General features: G+C 45.6%; 1 protein-coding gene across 2 annotated transcripts; it reads left to right on the forward strand.

Annotated features, from left to right (window-relative positions):
• The first annotated feature begins 4,346 nt into the window (after nt 1–4,346).
• KLHL36 (kelch like family member 36) lies at nt 4,347–20,203 on the forward strand. 2 transcript variants are annotated; one of them, XM_009486534.2, is made up of 4 exons: nt 4,347–4,439; nt 8,299–9,372; nt 10,189–10,346; nt 16,788–20,203. In XM_009486534.2, exons 1-4 carry the CDS (start codon nt 4,380–4,382, stop codon nt 17,341–17,343), a joined length of 1,848 nt encoding a protein of 615 aa, XP_009484809.2. In that variant the 5' UTR covers nt 4,347–4,379; the 3' UTR covers nt 17,344–20,203. The 2 variants fall into 2 exon arrangements, with proteins under 2 accessions (XP_009484809.2, XP_075571234.1); XM_075715119.1 differs by lacking the exon at nt 10,189–10,346 and having other exon boundaries at nt 8,299–9,341.
• Nucleotides 20,204–20,790: the final 587 nt, after the last annotated feature.

A 20,790-nucleotide genomic window follows, 5' to 3' on the forward strand; every position in this document is an offset into this window, starting at 1 on the left:
CTGTGCCTCTGCCTCTGCTTGTGCCTCTGCCTCTGCTTGTGCCTCTGCCTTTGCTTGTGCCTGTGCCTGTGCCTCTGCTTGTGCCTGTGCCTGTGCCTCTGCCCTGCCTGTACCCCTGCCCGTGCCTCTGCCTGTGTGTTTTACCCCGTTTCAGATGGAGCGATCTCCCCCTACTGGGCTGCCCTTCCAGCACCGCAAATTAAAAATAAAACCTCTAACCCAAGTCAATACGCTTGATGAGAAATGCTGGGGTTCAGGCAAAAGGATAAGGGTTGTCTGTAAGCTTGCACTTCAGTCCCCTGCCCACGGAAATAGAGAACAGGGCCTTTGCTTTGCAGAACTCAGCTTGAAATAAATGCCACCAGATGTTGTTGTGCCGACGGACCGGAGGTTTAAAAACCAGCCCTTGTTTGTGTTAGTGGGTTTCTACCGTAAACCTGGGGGGCGGATATTGCCATTTTAATAAAAACTACATTCCGTGATAAAAAGCTATCCCATTTTGTTTCTTTTAAAGTTTGCAGTGGGACGTTAATTATTTATTTCACATCCATGTGTTGTAAATGTGAAGCCTGAACAGTAAGAAACCTCGTTACCACGTACAGTTACACAGGGTGTCCAGGCATCTCGAGGAAGAAGATCGCCAGAGCATGTGTTAATCGTAAGACACATCATTTACTGCCATACAATAGGAAGCCCTAATCCTGCACGAAGCTTCTTCCAGAGAGAGTCCTGAATGACGTGAGGTTCCCTGTAGCATCAGGGCCCAAACCATGAGCGTATTGCTGCAGTGCATCGCTGTGAGTAGAGGTCACAGCGAAGAGGGAGGTGGTCCTGAAGTCATACAAGTGTAGGACACGGCATCTGGGTGACTCGCACTCAATACCTCTGTAGACCGCAGGCTCCAGATGATAATATAGTAAGACATTAATAGGGCTGAATTTCTATCGATTTTCTTTTGGAACCATCTTTAGGAACACTTTTTCTTTTTTAAAAGCCTTTGTGCTGACTATTATCTGCTCATAATATTTTTTTTTTTCTTCGTAGTCTGCATTTATCATCCTTTGGCACTACCTTGCAGTTGTTTATACCTGTAACAACTGCTGGTTGTCCTTGTCTCTTCACACTTGTTCCTCAGCTCCTGATGTTTCCTAGGGGGAGAGGTGGGTGACTGAAATGTCATTTCCCTTAGAAGGAGAAAACCTCAACCTTGAGTAGGTCTCTGTGACCCAGTGGCTGGAGTGTTTCAGTTCTACTCATTAGGAACTTCGTGCTTCACACTTTTAGGTGCCAGGCTCAAACCTCAGAAATGCATGCCTTCCTCATGGGACCAAACCTCTTCTCTTTGCTTCTCTTCCTTGTCTTTCACACATTTTCATGGATTTTTTTCTTTTAATGCGTGGAGGAATAAATATTGTGCTCAGTTTTATCAGGCTGTAACTGGAAAGGGGAAAATGCCTACTTTTCTGGCTTCGGTGAGCTCTGATTTGTGTTTCATATGGGAGTTTTGAGACCTCCACCTTCCGCACATGGGCCTTTTCTTCCTGTGCAAGACGACGTCAGTAGCCTGGCAGGAGCATCTGTCCATCTCACAGGAGCCCTCAGAGAGGAAGCACAGACAAGAGAAAGTGAAAGGACTTAAAAGAGGACTTACGGACTTCCTCAAACAAAATGTCTCCGGCAAGCATGAAGTCTTGGATATCTGGACTGACCTTCAGCTGTCGAGGCTGTAACTAATGAAGTTCTGGAAGGGTCTCAGAATAAGTGGAGGGAGCTGAGCCATGATCAGTAGGTTCTGCCCAGCCATGGTCCCCCAGGAGGCTTAGCTGTTCTCCTAAAATACACTGCTGGTGCCTTGCTCCTGTGGCTCTTTGCCATCACATCTTTTTGCTGCTTTTCTGATCTTTCTATGTGGCTGTCCCAAATCCTGCTTCTCCATCTGTGTCTTTTCTGTGCAGGAGCAGAGAAAATAATGGAGATAATAATATCCTCTGTCAGAAGGAGGCTGCTGTGAATTTATGGATGACAGCATTAGGGTTGTCAGCAAAACAGGTTTTTTACGCAGACAGTCCAGGAGTTGAGGGTCTTTATCCTGCGTCCCCATGGTCACAAGGGCTCCGAGAGAGACCAAAGCTAGCAAAAATTCTTCTCATCTTTGGGCTCGATCATCAATTAGATTAGTAGAAACCCATCATCATCCCCAGTTTCTCTGGGGTGGCTGAAGAGCAGACACAGCCGGCTGGATGCTGCTGCCCCAGCGCTGGAGCACTTACCTGCGGTGGAGGGCTGGATGGCAGCTGGGGTGGGCGAAGGTGCTAACATCCCCGGCAGCCCTGGCACACTCCCCTTGTGTCAAATGCGGCTGCTCCACGCCGTACACGTTGCCTTCTGCCAGCGACAACTGCCCCGTCACCGTGTGGGACGCGTGTCCGAGCTGGGCTGTCCACGGTGAGAGCAGATGGAGCTTGGACACGCACAATCTTGCTGGCTTCTGCTGTCCTGACGGTAACCTCTGGAAGATACCCAGGAGTCCTGGATTAACAAAGCGTTTTTTTACTTGTAGCGTTTCCGTGAAGACCATTGCACTGAAACGGGACTCGGTGGGGTCTGCATACAGAGTCTGCTTACTTCATCCCTGAAGGAGGTGTACTGTCAACACTGCTGTCCACCGAGGTGGTTTTTATTAACTTTTAAGCCTCCTGCGCCCTTGGCAGTGAGGAAAAGCCCTACAGCAGCATGCGTTGCTGAAGAGGTGCCACTTGCAGGCTCGGCATTTTTGAGGTCAGATAGTTTCACGTCCAGAGAAGCGAGATGAGATGGTGACCGGGCTTCTCGCCGTACCTTAATGCACACACACACACGCACTCTGCACAGTTTATCACCGCTTTACAAAACAACACGGCCGGGTATCTCGCGCTCGCTGCAACAAACGCCCCTGATGCAGACGGAGCCGGGGAAGGGTCTGGAGCACAAGTTTGATGGGGAGCGGCTGAGGGAACCGGGGTTCAGCCTGGAGAAGAGGAGGCTGAGGGGAGACCTGATCGCTCTACAGCTGCCTGACGGGAGGGGGCAGGGAGGCGGGTGTCGGTCTCTTCTCCTGAGTAACAAGCGGTAGGATGAGAGGAAGCGGCCTCAAGTTGCGCCAGGGGAGGCTTAGGTTGGATATTGGGAAAAACGTCTTCGCCGAACGCGTTAAGCATTGGAACTGGGGAAGTTCCAGGGAAGTGGTCGAGTCCCCATCGCTGGGGCTGTTTTTTAAAAGACGTGCGGATGTGGCACCGAGGGACATGCTTTAGTGCTGGGCATGGCAGTGCTGGCTTAGCGGCTGGGGTCGATGGTCTTAAGGGCCTTTTCCAACCTTTTCCAACCCCACTGACTCCGTGACTCTGCGATTCTCTTCCGGCCCTGGCTGCCCCCGGGCCACGCACGCCAGCCGGGCTCCGCGCTCGGGCCTTGCGCTCCTCACGCCGCCAGCACCGCCCGGGCCCGGGCTGCCGGCAGGGAAGGGCCCCGAGCCCCGCGGGCGGGGGAGCCCAGCCCGGCCCCGCGGGCCTACACCGAGGGCCCGCCCGCCATTTGCTCCCGGCGGGGCCAGCGCGGCCGCCGCGGCCCTGCCCCGCGGCACCTCCCCCGGCACCGCCCGGCCCCGGGCCGGCCCGCCGCTCGGCCCGCCCCGCCCCGCCCCGCCCCGCTGCAGCCAGCCGGCGTTGCCTGGGCCGGCCATGGCCGCGGCGGGCCCTGAGGCGAGGCCGCCCGCCGCCTGCGGGGAGGCCGCGCCGCGGTAGCTCCCCGCTCCCCGCTCCCCGCTCCCCGCTCCCCGCTCCCCGCTCCCCGCTCCCGCCGCGGGGGACGCTGCGGCCGGAGGCGCGGGCGGCTGCGAGCCGGCTGCGAGGCCCCTTCCCCCGGGGCTCCTCGTATTTGTTGTTGCCTTGCTTTTTTCCCCTCCTTTTTTTTTTTTTTTTTTTAATTTCTCCCGGCTAACTAAACGCTGTGGGAAAGCGCTGGGTGCCCGCGGGGCCGCTGGGGCCTGTGGCCCGCAGCGCGGCCGTGCGGCGATGGGCCGGCGATGATCGCGCCTCTGTCGCGGCGGAGCTGCGGGGGTAACCGCCGCCGGTGAGTGCGGGCGGGCCGCGCTTCCAGCCGGGCGCGCACCCGGCTTGCTGCCACAGCCGAGCGCTGCTGGCACGAGAAAACGCCATCGGGGAGCGGAAAAAAACTGTTTTTCAACTTAAAACATTTTCAAACTGCAGATTAGCACGTGCAGGTCTTCTGAATTGTGTTATTTATTCCGCGCGAGGTGGTTTTTGGCAGTCTGAAAGGATTGGTGTGCCGCTGACATCTTTCTTTGCTTTTGTTCCAGAAGTGCTGCGGATCAGCCTGTCATGGAGGGAACCAGGCAAACCAGGATTTGCCGTCCGCACAAGATAAGTGAATCCTCAAAGGTTTGTGCATTTTTGTCTTGCCTACCAAAAAAGCAAATTACGGAAGTAACAAGAAGGGGCTGTAAAGGCTCTCACTTGTACAGACTGTTTTGGAGGAATGTGAATATTCTGAGCTTTTAAAAAGAAGTGTGAAAACGGTGGTCTACCTGCTGAAATATTTTTGATACAAGAAGTTGCTACCTAGTGATTAAAAAAAAAAATCAAGCAGCAGCAGCAGCAAATGGGCATCTGCTCGTCATGACTCATAACTTAAAAAAGAAACCCACATCATCACAGCACAGTATTTTCTTTACACCAAAAATTCAGTCATTAAATGCAATGTGTTTATTCTGGGAATTTTTCGTCCTTATCCATCTCAAAATGCAAACTAGTTACAGGAGCAAAGCTGGGATTATTTTTTAGATTTAGTCTTTGTTTTGTACAAGATGGGAATCTTGATCCTGCAAACAGTAGTTATTCCAGTGAACTTGAGATGTTTCATAGGTTTGTGAGGTTATTTTCTTTGTATGGAATCTCTCTCTGCGCAAATACATTGATTTGAGTTGGGAATCCATGGAAGTCCATCTTAGGTAGCTCTTTATGTAGGTCATCTAAGATTTATAAGATGTTAATATCAGCTGTAATTATGTTCGCTTTGTTTCATACCAGTGAAAACTGCTTTTCTGTTCCAGTATGAGCACTAGGTTGCGGATGCTGCAGAGCAAGTACCTTGTATTACCAACAACAGCTAGAAGAGAGAAACTTCTCAGTGTCTGTCTTATCAAAGTTGAATGAGACAGATCTTGTTTTCTTTTGCATCACTGACAAGTAGTGGTACTGCATTAACAGTCTGAAAGAAATCGGATCTTTGAGTCCGAAAGAAGTTAAAATACTACTCTAATACAATTGATAAAAGATAAATAGGAATAATTTTTAAATGCGTCCCTACCAGTATAATCTTTCTCTGAGGGCTGATCCTGTCTACCATTTAAATGGTTTAGTCTGAATGTAATAATAATTCATCACATTAAAAATTAATTAACTTGACAGCATTGTTTTATTTTCTTGCTTAGACAGCAGCTGTCACTATCTGTTAAACTTAGAATTACTAGATAATGCTAAAGCTGTTCTACAGAGTATAAATAGCTTGAGAAAGATGTTCATGTTTAGTATAAAATTAGTCTTGGTTTTGAAAAGTGCAGCTATCAGCTTCTGTTACTTGCTCACTGAATGAATGAACTTGCTAAGTGGCTGAAATATGTTAATATATTCTGAGTCCATCCAATGCCATATGTAATGATTTTTTGCTTGATTCTGAAGGGGCAGCAGTTCTACATGGCAACAAGGATTTTAGGAGTACAGGTTGTCAGGCGTATTTGCGGTCAGGATTATGCTGCTAGCTAAGTAAATAGGGATCTCTGGCAAATCTTACATTCTGGTGTAATCTTGTTATGCACAATGGTGGCATTAGAGAATATTAGACAGAAATGATCAGCCAATTTACAGAGACGAAAGGGGATATGTTTTTGGTTTAATCCAATAACTGTCCCCCATGAGTCAGATTCAGAAGAGGGTGCTGTAAGGTATCAGCTATTGTCTGTTCATCCTCTGTCCTTTCTCATAGTCGCCACAAATGTGTGGTTTGTCCTTTGCCATATTTATTCTTTTTCCCGTCTCCTCCATCCCCTGGTCTCTGCTTGGGCTCCTGTATGATACCAGCTTTTCTCAACCTCAGAAAAATGAAGATAAAAAACTTCACAGTCCTTAAACCCCATATTTTCTGTTCTGTTACAGATCTCTGGCAGTTTTATTCCTCACTGGAAGTTACTTTGTTGTCTATGCCATAGATCCCTTTCTAAGTTCAGAGATATGATGAGGCAATGAGTATAAGGCAAAGTGTTTTGGCCCAGAAAACTTATAATTACTGAAGCCTCTTCACTTAGATTGGTTTAACTCTGTACACTTGCATGTACAGTTACTCCAACGAAGGCTTTTTGGCAGCTTAGTCTCCATTGTTTAGAAAAGAGCATAAGCAAAACTAAAGAGAAACCACTGGGATTATCACACTAAGGGCAGCACATTTGGTTATTAATTTGGGTCTCATCTTTGGCAGGCTGCCTGTCGCTATACCACTGCCTGCTAAAAGGCAGGCGTGGGAGGTCAGGCTCCCAAGGTTGCTATTAGCTCAGGACGATTGGCTGCCATCGTGTCTGGACAGCGGCGAGCTGCGGGCATTAATCCTGGTTATCTCATCGTAGAAAAGTAAAATTACCAAATTATGTACACAGAGTAGGTATCTAGAGTGAGGGTTGCGTGCAGGGGAAAAGACTTGGCTCTAGGACTTGAACCTTTCCCATCCAGGTGGTTAAGAGAGGTTGTCTCACCATGATTTAACCAGCCCATTAATGGCTTAGCCAGACAGCAGTAATCATGTGCTTTCTGTTTGGGAAGCTGGGAAAGCCACAGATAGTTAGGATTTCTAGGAGAAGCAACCAGTTTGGTGAAGGAAAGGCTGAACGCCTGAGAGGCTTGAAGAGACCTCAGGTCATCGGCATGACTGTTTTCAGTGTAGATACGGGCTGAGACGCCTTTTCAGGGTGTCACTTCTGGGAATGCAGTCTGAGGGTCTAGAACTGGGCAAGAGCCAGGGTCCTACAGCCAGAACCCTTCAGAGCTAACTTAGGTACGATACAAAGATGCGCTTCCTTTCCACCTCCTTTCATTTCTCTTACGTGTTCTTACAGGCTCTGCAACTCTGCTTGTTTTGGATTTGGTAATTAAAGTTATGTATTTGCATTTAACTTAACCTGGCTTTTATTAAGAGAGATCACAAGGTAACTGACTGTACCATCAAGCATTCCATTCCTCCAGAAGGATGGTCCTGAAAGCTGCGTTGCTTGACGTACTGGGGTGACCAGCCCCTTTAATACGTGTTCTGCAGGACATTCAAGGGGTAACAAAACGTTTCCATTTTGGTTCTTCTTAAGACTGGTAACACGAGTCTGTGAGAAAGAGGCGAACAGTGGTTGCCTCAAAAGCTCTGTGGCACGTACAGAGCTGGTGGGAAGAATGTCTGGACAGAGGGATTGCAGAAAGGCACTTAGCGGACATGTTCTGAGGGCACTTTCCCCTTTCTTTAAAATAAAAATCTTTAGTCATATTCATTAAAACAAAAACTACCTCAGCTTCTGGAAGCAAGTAGAAGTCTTATGGGAATAAGTTATCCACATGTGTGGCTTTGCACATAAATAAACAGCTATTATTTTTGAATGCAGTGTGTGTGCCTGGAATAATATGGTAAGAAAGAGAGGGATTTTACCCTAACGAGCTTAGAAATGCAGAGCTCCAAAAAGATTTAAGAGGGGGTAGCTGTCAAGTAAGCACTAACCCAAACAATACACGGGCTGAATGAAAATTTGGCATACTGCTGCATGTGTGTCTCCCACTGCAAATATTTAGCGAGTAGCTTAGTTGAGAAGAACTCTGTAAGGAGTTATTTGGGGGACAAGTAAGAAAGGACATGTCAGCAAGATGTCTCGAAGACAATGAGTGGAAGAGTTTCAGAAAATTGTGCCTGTATAAATCATCAGGGAGGAGGTTTGGATGCAGCGTTGTGGAGGAGGTAGGAGTAAATTACCAAAAAAAAGGGGAGTAGGAAGCAGTAAAAGTCTGCATAGGCCTTCCAAAGTGAAGGTGAGGAGCTTGGGCTCGTACTATGTTGCTTGTCAACTGTTTCAAGTCAGAATTTATTACAAATGTGCAACACAAGTGAGCTTTCTCTGTCTCGTGTATGACTACATCTAATGAGAAAACACTTTGTGCACACTGAAATTTATCTTGGTGAAGATAACATCTGCCCGGTACTCTTTCTTTATTCCAGGTGTATAGGTGGGATGACCACTCCAGTCTAGTTCTTCAGAGCCTGAATGAGCAGAGGCATCGAGGCCTCTTCTGTGACATTGTCCTCGTGGTGGATGAACAGAGAGTCCCTGCCCATCGGAACCTCCTCGCTGTTTGCAGTGACTACTTCAACTCTATGTTTACCATTGGTATGCGAGAAGCCCACCAAAAAGAGGTTGAACTTTTTGGAGCCTCTTATATTGGTCTCAAGGCCGTGGTGGATTTCCTTTATGGCAGCGAGCTGTCTTTAGATGGAGGCAATATTGACTATGTGCTCGAAACAGCTCACCTGCTGCAGATCTGGAAGGTGGTCGACTTCTGTTGCGAGTATCTGGAGAATGAAGTCAGCGAGGAGAACTATTTGTACCTGCAAGAGCTAGCCTCTATCTACAACCTGAAGCGCCTTGACTCCTACATTGATTCTTTCATCTTGCAGAACTTCGGCACGCTGTCTTTCACCCCGGACTTCCTGCAGAACATTTCCTTGCAGAAGTTGTGCCAATACCTGGACAGCAGCAACGTGCAGCAGGAGTGTGAGCACGACTTGCTGCAGGCTGCCTTGCAGTGGCTTACCCAGTACCCGGAAAGGGAGAACGAGGCTTACCAGGTTCTGGATAACATTCATTTTCCCTTGATACCTAAAAGTGATCTCCTCCATCGAGTCAAACCTGCTGTCTGCTCTCTTCTTCCCAAAGAAGCAAACTGTGAGGGGTTTATAGAGGAGGCGGTGAACTATCACAATAACGTCACGGCTCAGCCAGTGCTGCAGAACAAGCGGACGGCCCTGCGGACCTGCGAGGAAAGGCTCCTCTTTGTGGGTGGGGAGGTTTCCGAACGGTGCCTGGAACTGAGTGATGATACCTGCTTCTTGGATGTCAGAAAGGGGCAGTGGGTAGCAGAAACCCCTCTCCCAGCCAGACGAAGTCACCACTGTGTTGCCGTCTTGGGAGGCTTCATCTTCATAGCCGGAGGCAGCTTTTCAAGAGACAATGGAGGGGATGCAGCTTCAAATCTCCTATATAGGTATGATCCCCGCTGTAACCAGTGGATAAAGGTGAGACTTAAGCTGTATTATTTCTCTGTTTAAAGTCCTTAACGTTTAGAGTGTTTTCTTCTTTTTGGTGAAAGGACGGGGCTCATTAGAATAGCCAAGACAGCAACACTTGCAGGTGGAAATTCAAGTTACTTAAGTTGAAGAAACAGCTACTTGAATCCTTTGTGGGAATGCTTAAGTTACACAGCAAAAGAGTTTGGGGCAGATTTTCAACTTCACTTGGGATTTGGGCGTCTCATCTGTGACATTCCTGGTCAGCATCTACCTGCAACTCTTTAGATTATTTTTGGGAATAATGCTAGAATGGACTTAAGGAGGTGATTGCTTAGTTCATCTCTCAGCAGCAGTGGCACATACAACTAAATCAAAAATGGATCTGATGTAAAAAGAGAATGTCTCTGTGCTAAATGTCTCTTAGAACAAGCTATTCACTTTCAGTCCTGCTGTAAAATCCTGTGGCCAGTGCAGGTTCTTGTATGCACCAGTCATCCTTTGTGGTTCGGTTGTGGTTTTGAGTGGTTCCAATATATGTTTCTCGCAGAGTTTTGGAAAGAGGCCCACGTAACACAAACACTTGTAGAGTAACCTGTCTCTTAGATGCCTCCTGTTGTCCCGTTTTTTGAAAATGAATGCTATGTAACATGCTACTGCAGAAAACCAAAAGTATTTTATGAATATAATGGTCAAAACCAGTAGCTCTCCTTTCCAAACAAATGGGAAGAAGCAGCCATCCTATCCTCAGACATGAATATACCTTAAGTCAGCTTGCTTGCCAGATGTTTGAAGATGTCAGCATGTTATTTTTTTTTTTGACAGGTTGCCTCCATGAGACAACGCCGTGTAGATTTCTACCTGGGAGCTATTACCGACATGCTGGTAGCTGTTGGTGGCAGGAATGAAAACGGGGCACTTTCTTCAGTTGAGACCTACAGTCCTCAGAAGGATTCATGGTCCTATATAGCAGGCTTGCCCAGGTAATAGAGATGTTTGGAAAGTTATCCTGCGTTTGAAGAACGGTAGTAAAGGGAGCTTGTGTGACTTTAGCTGGTGAATGGCTATACCTAGAAGGGAGGCAAGGGGATGTATAACCAACGTGGTATCAGCAAGTAACAAACCGTATCAGCATTTGGTATTTGAGCAACCATCTCTTCCAGGCAGCGTGCTTCATGTCAGCTTGATTGGTTTTAATTTTTTTCCTGAGGTAGGTCTGGAGGATGAGAGGGAGAGCTCTTGTAATTTCGCTCTACTATTCTTAGAATATTTTTCCTGAGGTCGCTTGGAGTTGAATCTTTTCAGAGGCACTGTTTAGATCTTGATCAAAGGCTTTTATAATTTATTTGGCCTTACTTTGTCACCTTGGAGTGATTGTTTTCTTTGTAAGGTGTTTCTCTCTGTTTGGCTGCTCAGGTTGGCTGTTGCAGATAAATGACGTTTACCTGTATTACAAATAGATAATCCCAGCAAATGTGACCTCTCTTTCTCTCCGAGTTAAAATTTAGCTGCTCTGCTTTTGAGACGCTTTAGTACTGCAGCTCTTCTTGTAACAGCAGCACAGGGCATTGCTAGTATTTTGAATCGACGTTTGAGTGGTGACTTTGTAAGAATGGTACGATAGCATTTCATTTGCAAACATCTATTCAGGTTTAGTAATATTTCACATTCTTAGAAATTACAGGAGTATTGGCTACACAGATGGTATTTTCATTATGTCTGAAACGTGCAACTTTGGCAGCGGTGCTTGCTTTCTTGGTGGCATCATGAACAATGTACTTGCAATTGGATTTCAGAATTCGGGCTTTTTTCCCTTATTCCCTTAGCTGCAGAGCTGCAGAGCCATAGGCAGCCAGTGAAGGCACAGACGCCTGTTGCCGAATTCTATTTTGGGTAGGTGCTGCAATGTGAGTCTGATCCAGGCTAGCAGCTGGGCTCGAGTGCTCTTCAGAAGCAGGATGCTTTTTTCCATTTTATTTCTGCTCGCACAGGCAGACCTAGCAGTTGAGGCTAAACAGCACAGTCTTTCCTGGGAAGCTGTGTATGAGAGTGTCTTCAGTTCCTAAGCCTTGCTGTTAATTGGGGTGAGCTGTGAGGCCCCAGTAACACCTGGGAAAAGCACAGCTTTTCTTTTTTTTTTATAAACATTTTTCAGAGAAATGCAGATGTGACCTGACTGCCTTGTATGTTGTTAGAAAAACACTCGCCTTAGAACAGGTATGGATATTTTTTTCCCAGCATATAAGCGGTCCTGGGGAAGCTTGCGGACTGTAAGCTGTCTGAAAAGGGGCAGTTTTTCTGCGTGTTCCTACTGCTACCTGTGTGTTGGCTTTGGGAATTTTGCAGCTGCAGCATTTAAAAAAGTGAACTTTGACGTGAGGAGTGTTAATTTGTTATTAGATTGCCTAGCTGATCTGCTTGGACTAGGCAAAAGTCCCCCTTAGGGGACAGACCCCACTTACACTGACTTAGCTGGCTGCTAAACTGCGGGGTTAGGCTGTGGTACAGTGACCATTTGAAGTTATGGCTGCATCCCAGAAAAATAGTTCTGCCTTCTCTCTTCCTGCCTGCTCTGTCCTTGTCCCATGCTAACTGTCCCTTGTGCCAGCTCAGGTGTTTGTGCAGCTGCATAGTGAACTAGATAGCTTCCCACTTTTCCATGTAGCGGCTCTCTTGCACATTAATATGTCTTTAGTTAGATCTTAACAGACACTTAGTACCTTCAGATTTCCTGTCTTTTCAGCCCTCTTTCTCCTTTTGGAGAACTCTTGTGTTGGGCAGTATATTGTTTGCGGCAACCGTTTTTCTGCACAGAAGGAATAAAGTTCAAAGAACTTCATGCAGGTTGCAAAAGGCGCAAATCAGCGCAGAGGTGGACGACAGAAACCTCTGAAAGCAGGGGCAAGCGAATGCTGCTTGAGCTCAGAGACGTGGCTCTGGCAGGTCTGGGTGGCTGCTGAAAGGGATCTGGGCAGTCCTTTCCTGAGGTACTTCAGGTGGTTTTGCTGACAGCAGAGGAAGGATGAGAGAGAATTTTGTGATCTGTTCAAGACTAGAAGGCGGCATGCTAGCTGCAGTTCCTTCTGTGTACTCCTGTCTTCCCTTCAACACACTCTTGATCTGATCTCTGTTTTCCTCCCCACCACATGCTTTTGTTCCTCAAACTGATTTTAGTTACTGTTTTTACCCAAATAACATCTTCCCCAGCCCTATTCTAGAAGCAAGTCTTTTCTCCTCATGTAAAGGAAATCAGAAGCTCCAGTCCTCTGCTTCCTGATTATTGCTTGACCGGGCAACGTGTCCCAACGTAGCTGCCTTGTTTCCTGCACTTTTCTGTCTTCTTCCCTCTGAAGAGAAAATGTGCAGGTTTTTTGTCCTCTTGGGTGCATGGCCACCAGAAGCAGGCTCCCTGCCCGCAGCCCTGGTGTTGTTTCTGACTGCTCTAAGCCAGCAGCTGCCTGGAAGACTATTCCCTGGAGTGATAAGCACATGTTGAGGTCATGCTGGGGTGTAGGCTTGCGTAGTTCAAGTTGAGCTGTGTGGGGTTGGACACTCAGAAGTTGTATTTGTTAAAGCTTCTCCTCTGAACATGCAGCAAATGGTTTCATTTTTTTTCTTCCCAAGGGTTATAGCTTGCCCTGTGTGTGGAGATTTTCAGGGGAAAGGCAATGGCTGCGTCCTTGAATACACGACTCCTGTCCGCTGCCAGATCCTGTGTCCATGTTGCTGTACACAGGCACAGTCATGCTCCTCTAAAGGAAGAGCTTTGCAAGCTCTTTTTTATCGCTTCGTTCCCCCACCCCCTTCCCATCCCAACGTGGTCAAAACAACACGTTGTTTTCCCTAACCACTTTCTTGGAAGGAGCAGAGCTGTTTTGGCTGAAATAATGCTGTCTTACTGAAGAAGAAAACACAGCCTCTTGAGGCAGATGCTTAACGTGGAAAACTTCAGCCAAGCTATCTAAAGGGTGGACCTGGTCCAAGTTTGCTACAAATGAATTGAATTTTGCCTGACTCTCATTAGGGTCCTTGCTTGTGGGATACCTTTCCCATTCTTCAGAGAGGTCCTGTATTTTTTTTCACCATTTTCCCAGGCTCTTTGGGAGCAGTTGCTGCCATAGTTTCTAGCCCAGAAGGGAGCAGCGGTGGCTGACAAGTTTGGCAGAGCAGAAGTTGGTGCAATGTGTTCTCATCTTGAATAGACCATGAAAAAGTCTGCTGCAGACATCAGTGAAATTAACTGAGTGGCCCTAGGTTCTTTAACCTTTTGGCAGAACAACTGACAGCAGTTGTATGAGGAAATGTGTTGGAACAGGTTAACGAATGATGGTATCTGCTCTGCTAGTTGTGTCATGAATAATCTCGCAGCGTTGCAACAGGTGGACACCGAGATTCAGAGCAACCGCAGCTCGCCTGGACTTTGGTTGGAGTAGGGGATTCCCAAAGTTTTATCGAGTTAGACCAAGTGTTCTTCTGTTCAAGAAAATAAATGGTAGATTTTCTAGCATTTACTGAATGGTGTTACTGTGTCAGAAACTGTAATTTTTGCAGCATTGTATCTAGGTAAGTCATTCAAAATCGGCAGCTGGCTCTAGCAAATACTCTGAATTGAAACTCCTTTCTCCTTAATGCCTCTATCTTTTTCTGGCCACTCTTACAGGTAACGCTGCCAAAATGCTTGATGCTTTCTGTTGGAGGATGTCTGGACCCACTGTATTGAAGTGTCCTGTTCTGTTGCATGTTTACAAATGCTCCTGTTTAAACCACAGGGCTTGCAGAAAGGATTCTTATTGATGGCTTTCCATTTGTGCATTATATTTCATGCAGTTTTCTATTAATGTGAAGCCGGGTATGTGCAATTTTGGATGAGCTTTTCAGAAGTCAGGCAAAGTGAAACACCTCTAGCATATTTCAACGGGTAATCTCCCTGTATTGGAAAATAACAAACTGGTGGTCAATTTGCCGCTTCAAATGTGATTGCCTCTTTCAAATTACTCTTGCAGCTATTGCTGTCCACTAGACATAGCCACTGAGGCAAAAAGAAAAGCATCAGTGTTTTTTCTGTAGCTGTCTGTGCTAGACTGCTTGCATGTGCTTGAAAGAAAATATTTATTGCTTGCTTAGCTGTAGAGAATTCCACTTTTCAGTTAGTGCAGGAAAACATTTAACCTACTTCTCCAAAGATCACTCCAATTTTTCTTAACTTACTTTTTTTTTTCTTTTTTTCCCCCCAAATGCTGACTGTAATGTGATTGCTGTCAGCAGTATGATAACCCCGGGCTTTGTGTTGGATTCGGTGTCATTGCACTCTTCTCCTTCTGACTCCTCAAAACTAGCTGTTACCTGACCCTGCCTCCGCAGAGGAGCACACTGCACGTCCTCCAGGTAGCTTGCTGGTTAGATGTGGGTTTGAAATCTAGTGCAGTTCAAGAAAGGAAATGAATTCAAGTTGTCCATCCCACTTCCCAGACAGGTGGTCTACTTTTTAAGACCCATTCCTGCATATGGAGAGAAGCAAAGACTCTAGCAACCAGACTGGGTGCCACTGGAGACATACGCTCCCAGTTCTTGTCTGTAAGAGACCACAAACAAGTTAGAGCAGCATCTACGTACGCTAGACCTGCCATAGCCTTTCTGGCGGGTGCGAAAGCTGGAGTGCACGCGCTCCAGGTATTTCACGTCAAACAGAAGCACCGACCATGACTTATGTGCTTCTGTGGTTAGGCAGATTGTGAGCTGTGGAATTTTTGAGTTGCCTTTTTGGATAAAGTCTCATAACTATGCCTTAGTCCTCTCTTTTTTCTTTCTTTCTTTTTCCTGAGTGGCTAAGAAGCAGTACAGTTCTGAAGTCATCTCTGCAAGGTCTCCAGGGTTGGTGCTCCAGCCCCTGTAGTTGAAAGGTCTGTCCTGGTCTCTCAGCATTCTTAGGCCAAGTGTGTCAAGGATTTTTCTGTTTCTTGTAGCAGGAGCTGGTTAAAATATCTGATTCAGACACTGGTCAGGGATCAGAAGCTTTGGTAGGCATCTAGAATAATAAACATCTTTTAGCTTTTCTCAGAAGTGTTGTGCTTTCAGGGTAAATGCGGGTTTTCTTTTCTATTCCACCTTTTCCCTTGGCACTTAGGCGTGTGGAAGAGATTGTGTAGCTGAGAGAAACTATTACCATGCGAAATAAAAACAGCTCCAGGTTCTATCCACATTGACTTTCTAGCATGTTCAGGCACGGTTCAAAGCATTCCAGGCTAAAGTAATGCTAACGTAGGTTTGTCTGCCATAGAGGTTGAGTTGTCTTGAGTCCTTGGCTACAAAGGATGGTAGTAGAGACTCGTGAGTGCAGCATGTTGAGTATATTGCTCTGCAGCCCTATGGGTATTAAATTGTTCGGGCTCTTTGTACCGGGGTGTGAGCCGGTTTGCTGTGGCTGGTGCTGCAGCTACCTTATTGACACCCCTCACACCCAAAAAAAAAGAAAAAAAGGCATGTGCGGGAAGGGTATGTTCAAAGAAGCCGAGGCTGTCCCTCGCCTTAGCATTCCACTTCTAAGAGCTCAAAGGGGTTTGGTCAGGAATATCTTAGTGTGAAGTTAAGAACAGCCTGAAGAATTAGGTTTGTAGTGGCTTTATTATAGCTGATGAAAGGGGTTTTCTCTCTGCCCTGTGGAAACAGCGTGCATGGTGTTGGTTCTACCATCTCATTTTGTCTTACTTCAAACGTGGACTCTGATCTGTGACTGACTGAGGTCTGTTGCCTTGTCTTGGGGTGACCAAAGGAGTTATCACCTGTATAGCAGCAGCGGTAGAGCAGATCGGTAGCTCGTGAAAAGGACGCTACGTGTATCATGACTGCAAATAAACTGGGCTGTGAACACGAGCGGGTAAGAAATGTGATTCATGATCCTGAAGCTGCGGAAGGGGAAGGCAGCAGTAGTTTTCTTGTTGATTTTTCTTGGTTAATCGCTGCTAGTGAGTCTGAGAGGTATCATGATTATTTCCGCTTTCTGTCATAGAAACCCTTGCTGAGATGTGGATTTTTTCCTCTCTGGCCCTTTCAGACTGATCCAACCCAAGCACTGGAGCAGGAAAATGGGAGTGAAGGCCATGCCAACTAGAGCAGGATGGGTTACTTCTGTTGTATGACACACTGTAGAGGATGACTTAAAAAGTGATTGTCATACCTTAGCGCTCTGTAGCGACCAGGTATGAAAAGGATGCCTTAAAAAGTGATTGTCGTACCTTAGCACCCTGCAGCGCAGGGTGAAGTGGTATGAATAAGAATAGTTACTGGGTAACTAACAGGATTAGGGATTCTTCTGTCTTTAGTTAACGGTTTATTTTCTTCTTTAGTACCAGTCCTTGTTGAATGCTTGTGTTTCTTGGTAAAATCCATAAGTACTCAGTCGGATCATTTTTGTTTGCCTGTCCTAGGTTTACCTACGGCCATGCTGGAACAGTCTACAAGGAATTTGTGTACATTTCAGGAGGCCACGATTACCAAATTGGGCCCTATAGGAAAAACCTGCTGTGCTACGATTACCGCACGGATGTTTGGGAGGAGAAGAGGCCGATGATCACTGCCCGAGGGTGGCACAGCATGTGCACCTTACAGGACAATATCTACTCCATTGGTGGCAGCGATGACAACATAGAAACCATGGCTCGGTTTGACATTCTGAGCGTGGAGTCGTACAGCCCTCAATGTAACCAGTGGACCAGAGTTGCTCCTCTGTTGCAAGCAAACAGTGAGTCAGGGGTGGCAGTTTGGGAAGGCAAGATTTATATCCTTGGAGGCTACAGCTGGGAAGAAACGGTCTTCTCTAAAACAGTCCAGGTTTATGATAAGGAGAAAAATAAGTGGTACAAAGGAACTGACTTACCCAAATCAATTGCTGGTGTGTCTGCATGTGTCTGTGCATTGAAACCCAAAACAGAGGACAAAAAGAAAAAGACGAAAACAAAAAAACATCAAGATCGAGGAAGATGACTACTTCTGGATAACCACCCTTTGATGGTGGACTCCAGAAGGACCTTGTATTTAAGCATTTCTAGTTAACGCCGATTCTTTCTTTTTCTTTTTAAATAGCAGGGGGGGGGCATCTTCTGAAGCCTCAGAAAATGTACAGTTGAATGTGGTTTTTGGATTAAGCTCATGTTTAAGGTAAAAACAACAAAAGAAGCCAAAAAGAAAAAAGTAACCCTCCTACTATATAAGGGGTGATATGGCAGGAGAGGTTATGCTGCTCTCCTGAATGTTAAGGCTTAGTCTTTTACTTCTGTGGTTCATGGCATTTCCACGTACATCATATTATATCGACGTTTTTAAAATAAGGTTGGGCCTGTGGTTGAGATGATAACGTCAACGGGGAGGAGGCAGAGCAGTCAGTGTCTGGTTTGAAGTTACAGAGCAGTTCAAAGGAGTTCAGAAGCAACTGCTAAGAAAAAATGAAACGGATCTTCAATGTTGTAAATGTTGAATTTTCGTAACATTACGTTTCATTTACAATACATTCTTGCGTTGTTAGTATCAGATTTCTGGAACACATCAGTGTTCAAAGAGAATATTGCTTTTGGTGAATGCAGGTCAGATCAGCTTGAAGAGCAAATACCTCCATGGTACTCTTAAGATTAAGAAGACCTTGCTGTGTGGCTAAGAATAGATGGGATTGACTTGGGCTTGGATTGATAGCGTCGTGAACTTCAAGATCTGGGAAAGGTGGGATGACGTACGCATCCCTTGTTGTGGCACTTTTCGTATCTAAACATAATAACAAGTTTTTCTCGGGCTTTAAAACATGCCCCAGAATGAGGAAAAAAAATGTATCTACCGAAGAACTTGAAAGAAGATTTGAGGATTTGGATGGAAGCTGTACAATTGGCCTTGGGCTTCAAAACAGATGGAACTGATAGAGCTCCCTGCGAGTTTGGCATTTGCTGAATGGGGTAACGGTGGGGAGAAATGGCAGGAGGATCCTTCAGGTGAACTTGAAGCAAGACGATGTCCGTCCCCAGCCCCACCAGGCTGAGGAAGCTGGGATCCACTTCGCTTAACTCAGGCCTCCGGGTGGTCACGGCTAGTAGCCAGTGTGAGCAGGGCCCATTCTAGACTTGTCTGCTGTCAAAAAGCTTATTAACCGAGGATGATTAATTGGGGTTCAGTGTTCCTGAGGAATAGCAACTTGGTTTTTTACCTGAGCTAATAGCTCACGCTTTCCTCCTTTTTTTTTTTTTTTTTCCAAGTTCAAAATGTCTTTTCATGAGAGCATGAGAGCAGCCTTTTCTGACTCGAAGCCAGGGCTCATCGGGCATGCAACCAAACACCTTCCCCAGCCAGACGGGTTCAAAAGGAAGAAACCCAAAATACACTCAGGACTGTGTTTGGGATCCAGACAGTGGGACTGAACTGAAAATCGTCCATTAGCTCCTCTGTGTCACGCTACCCTCTGCATACCAAGTAACGATTTCCGACCCAAGTGTTAGTCCACCCTCTACAAACACAGCTGATTCTGCTGCAGATATTAAAATTCCCCGACTGTCTGGCCAGCTTGCAGGCATTCACCCTGGGGCATTTTACAAATGCACCTCTGCTTTGCGAGAAGTCGATCACCAGCAATCTGATACGACCACTTCAGTTATTGTAATAATGCCAGGCCACAGGTTCATCCTCCTCCTTCCCAAAAGAAGAAATTTTTAGAAAGTTTTTAAAAAAACAACTTTTATACTTTTTTATAACACATTTTGCTAACTTGGTCTCGTTTGCCATATGTTGTATTATTTACTCTAGAAGCTCCTGCTCTGTAATCGTGACCCCACTGTTGCCGACAGGAACTCACCGTTTGATGGATCTTTCAGTCTTTGTGTAGTCGGTGGGGATGCGGTGCAGCTGTTCGAGCAGCATTTACATTCTCAGCATTGTCAGGCGGTCAGCTATAATTGTGACTATTGTACGGCCCCTTCCCCGATAGCCCAGCTTGCCAGGCGTGCTCATAAACGCGCTTTATTTTCAGCTATTGGTGATCTGCTGAGTGGGTTTCGAGGGCTTTGGTTTAAAGTTCTGCTGGGGAACTGTTGATTGTTGCTGTTATTTCTTCCTCAGTCCTTCTTTCACATCTCCCTTATGCACCATAACCATGTATTTCAGATTTGTCTTCTTTTCTTTTTTCCCATCTGGGGTACATACGGTTGATAGCCTGCTACCCTCCTTTTCTTTTTTGGTTTTTTTTTTCCCCCCCAACTATTTACCTCAATAATTGGAAAACACTAAGAAAACATTTGTGCACTTAATTTCATTTGAAGCTCTTGTAAACTAAAGAACTCTTAGATATATATTACAAGAACGTATTTGTATTGAAAGAGGTACCTCTGAACAAATTTCTGGAGCGCAAGGAAGTTACACCTTTCTTCTTCAGTGCTAAGAAAGGATTTAAGGCAACTAGTTGAAATTAATTTTGTGAAACTCCTTGAGGTTTTTTTGGTGTTTTAAAAAACCAAAAAAGCCTCAGGATTTAGTCTTTCATTTGCATTAATGGATTTGTTTTAAAGCCTTTGTACACTGCATGAGGTACTGGTTATTCTTTTTTATCCTAAAATAAATTTAAAAAAAAAAAGGAAACAAAAATAAAACAAACATTTTGGTTATGACAAACTCATTAATGAGTTGTTTGGGTTTTTTTATATCTGAAATCCTTGCTATGTTGACTGACAACTACTTAACTTTTTGGGACATTTTCATGTGTAAGTATAGAACAAAAATTTCAAAGACTTGCTTTGTTTCTGTTAATGGGTTGCTTGTTACTATATCCCCCTTTTAATGTGTTTATGTATTACATTAATGTCTGGAAACAATAAACCAGTTTAGAATATGGTATTCATCACTGTCTGACTTGTGTATTGACTTAATTGAGGTTTTCCTTTTTTGATAAATGGGAAAGAAGTAATTTTTGTAATTATTTTTAGGTGGCATTCATAATGGTGGAAACATTTTAATAGGCAGAAGCTAAATGTAGCAATATGAAGTAGAAATACAACTTTTTTGGCTAATCCACCTTTTCTGCATTACGTTCCAAACCAGACAGTCAGAAATTCCTTTTCATATGTTTTGCAGGTGTGACAAAAGACCCAATCCAGTTTATAGAGTGGTTTCAAAGACAGTATTTAATGGGGAGTAGATAACACAGTTATGAGTTCATAACATTAAACCTAATTGCATAGGCACAATATAACCTCAGTACTCATCGAAGTAAGCTTTATTCTTCCCGGTCCATTTATCATCCCTTCAAAAACAGAGGCTCTAAGCGAGGACGGGACATCTCTCATGTTCTTAGAGGTCACTGGGGTATCGTACCTGCTGTTGCCGTAAGCATTTCTCCACTATTAAAGGAAGAAACGATTACCATTTGCACCTGTGAGACCCACGGTAGTAAGTGTTGCCAAA

This window comes from Pelecanus crispus, chromosome 8 (genome assembly GCF_030463565.1).
Source record: "Pelecanus crispus isolate bPelCri1 chromosome 8, bPelCri1.pri, whole genome shotgun sequence".
NCBI classification, from domain to species: Eukaryota; Metazoa; Chordata; class Aves; order Pelecaniformes; family Pelecanidae; genus Pelecanus; species Pelecanus crispus.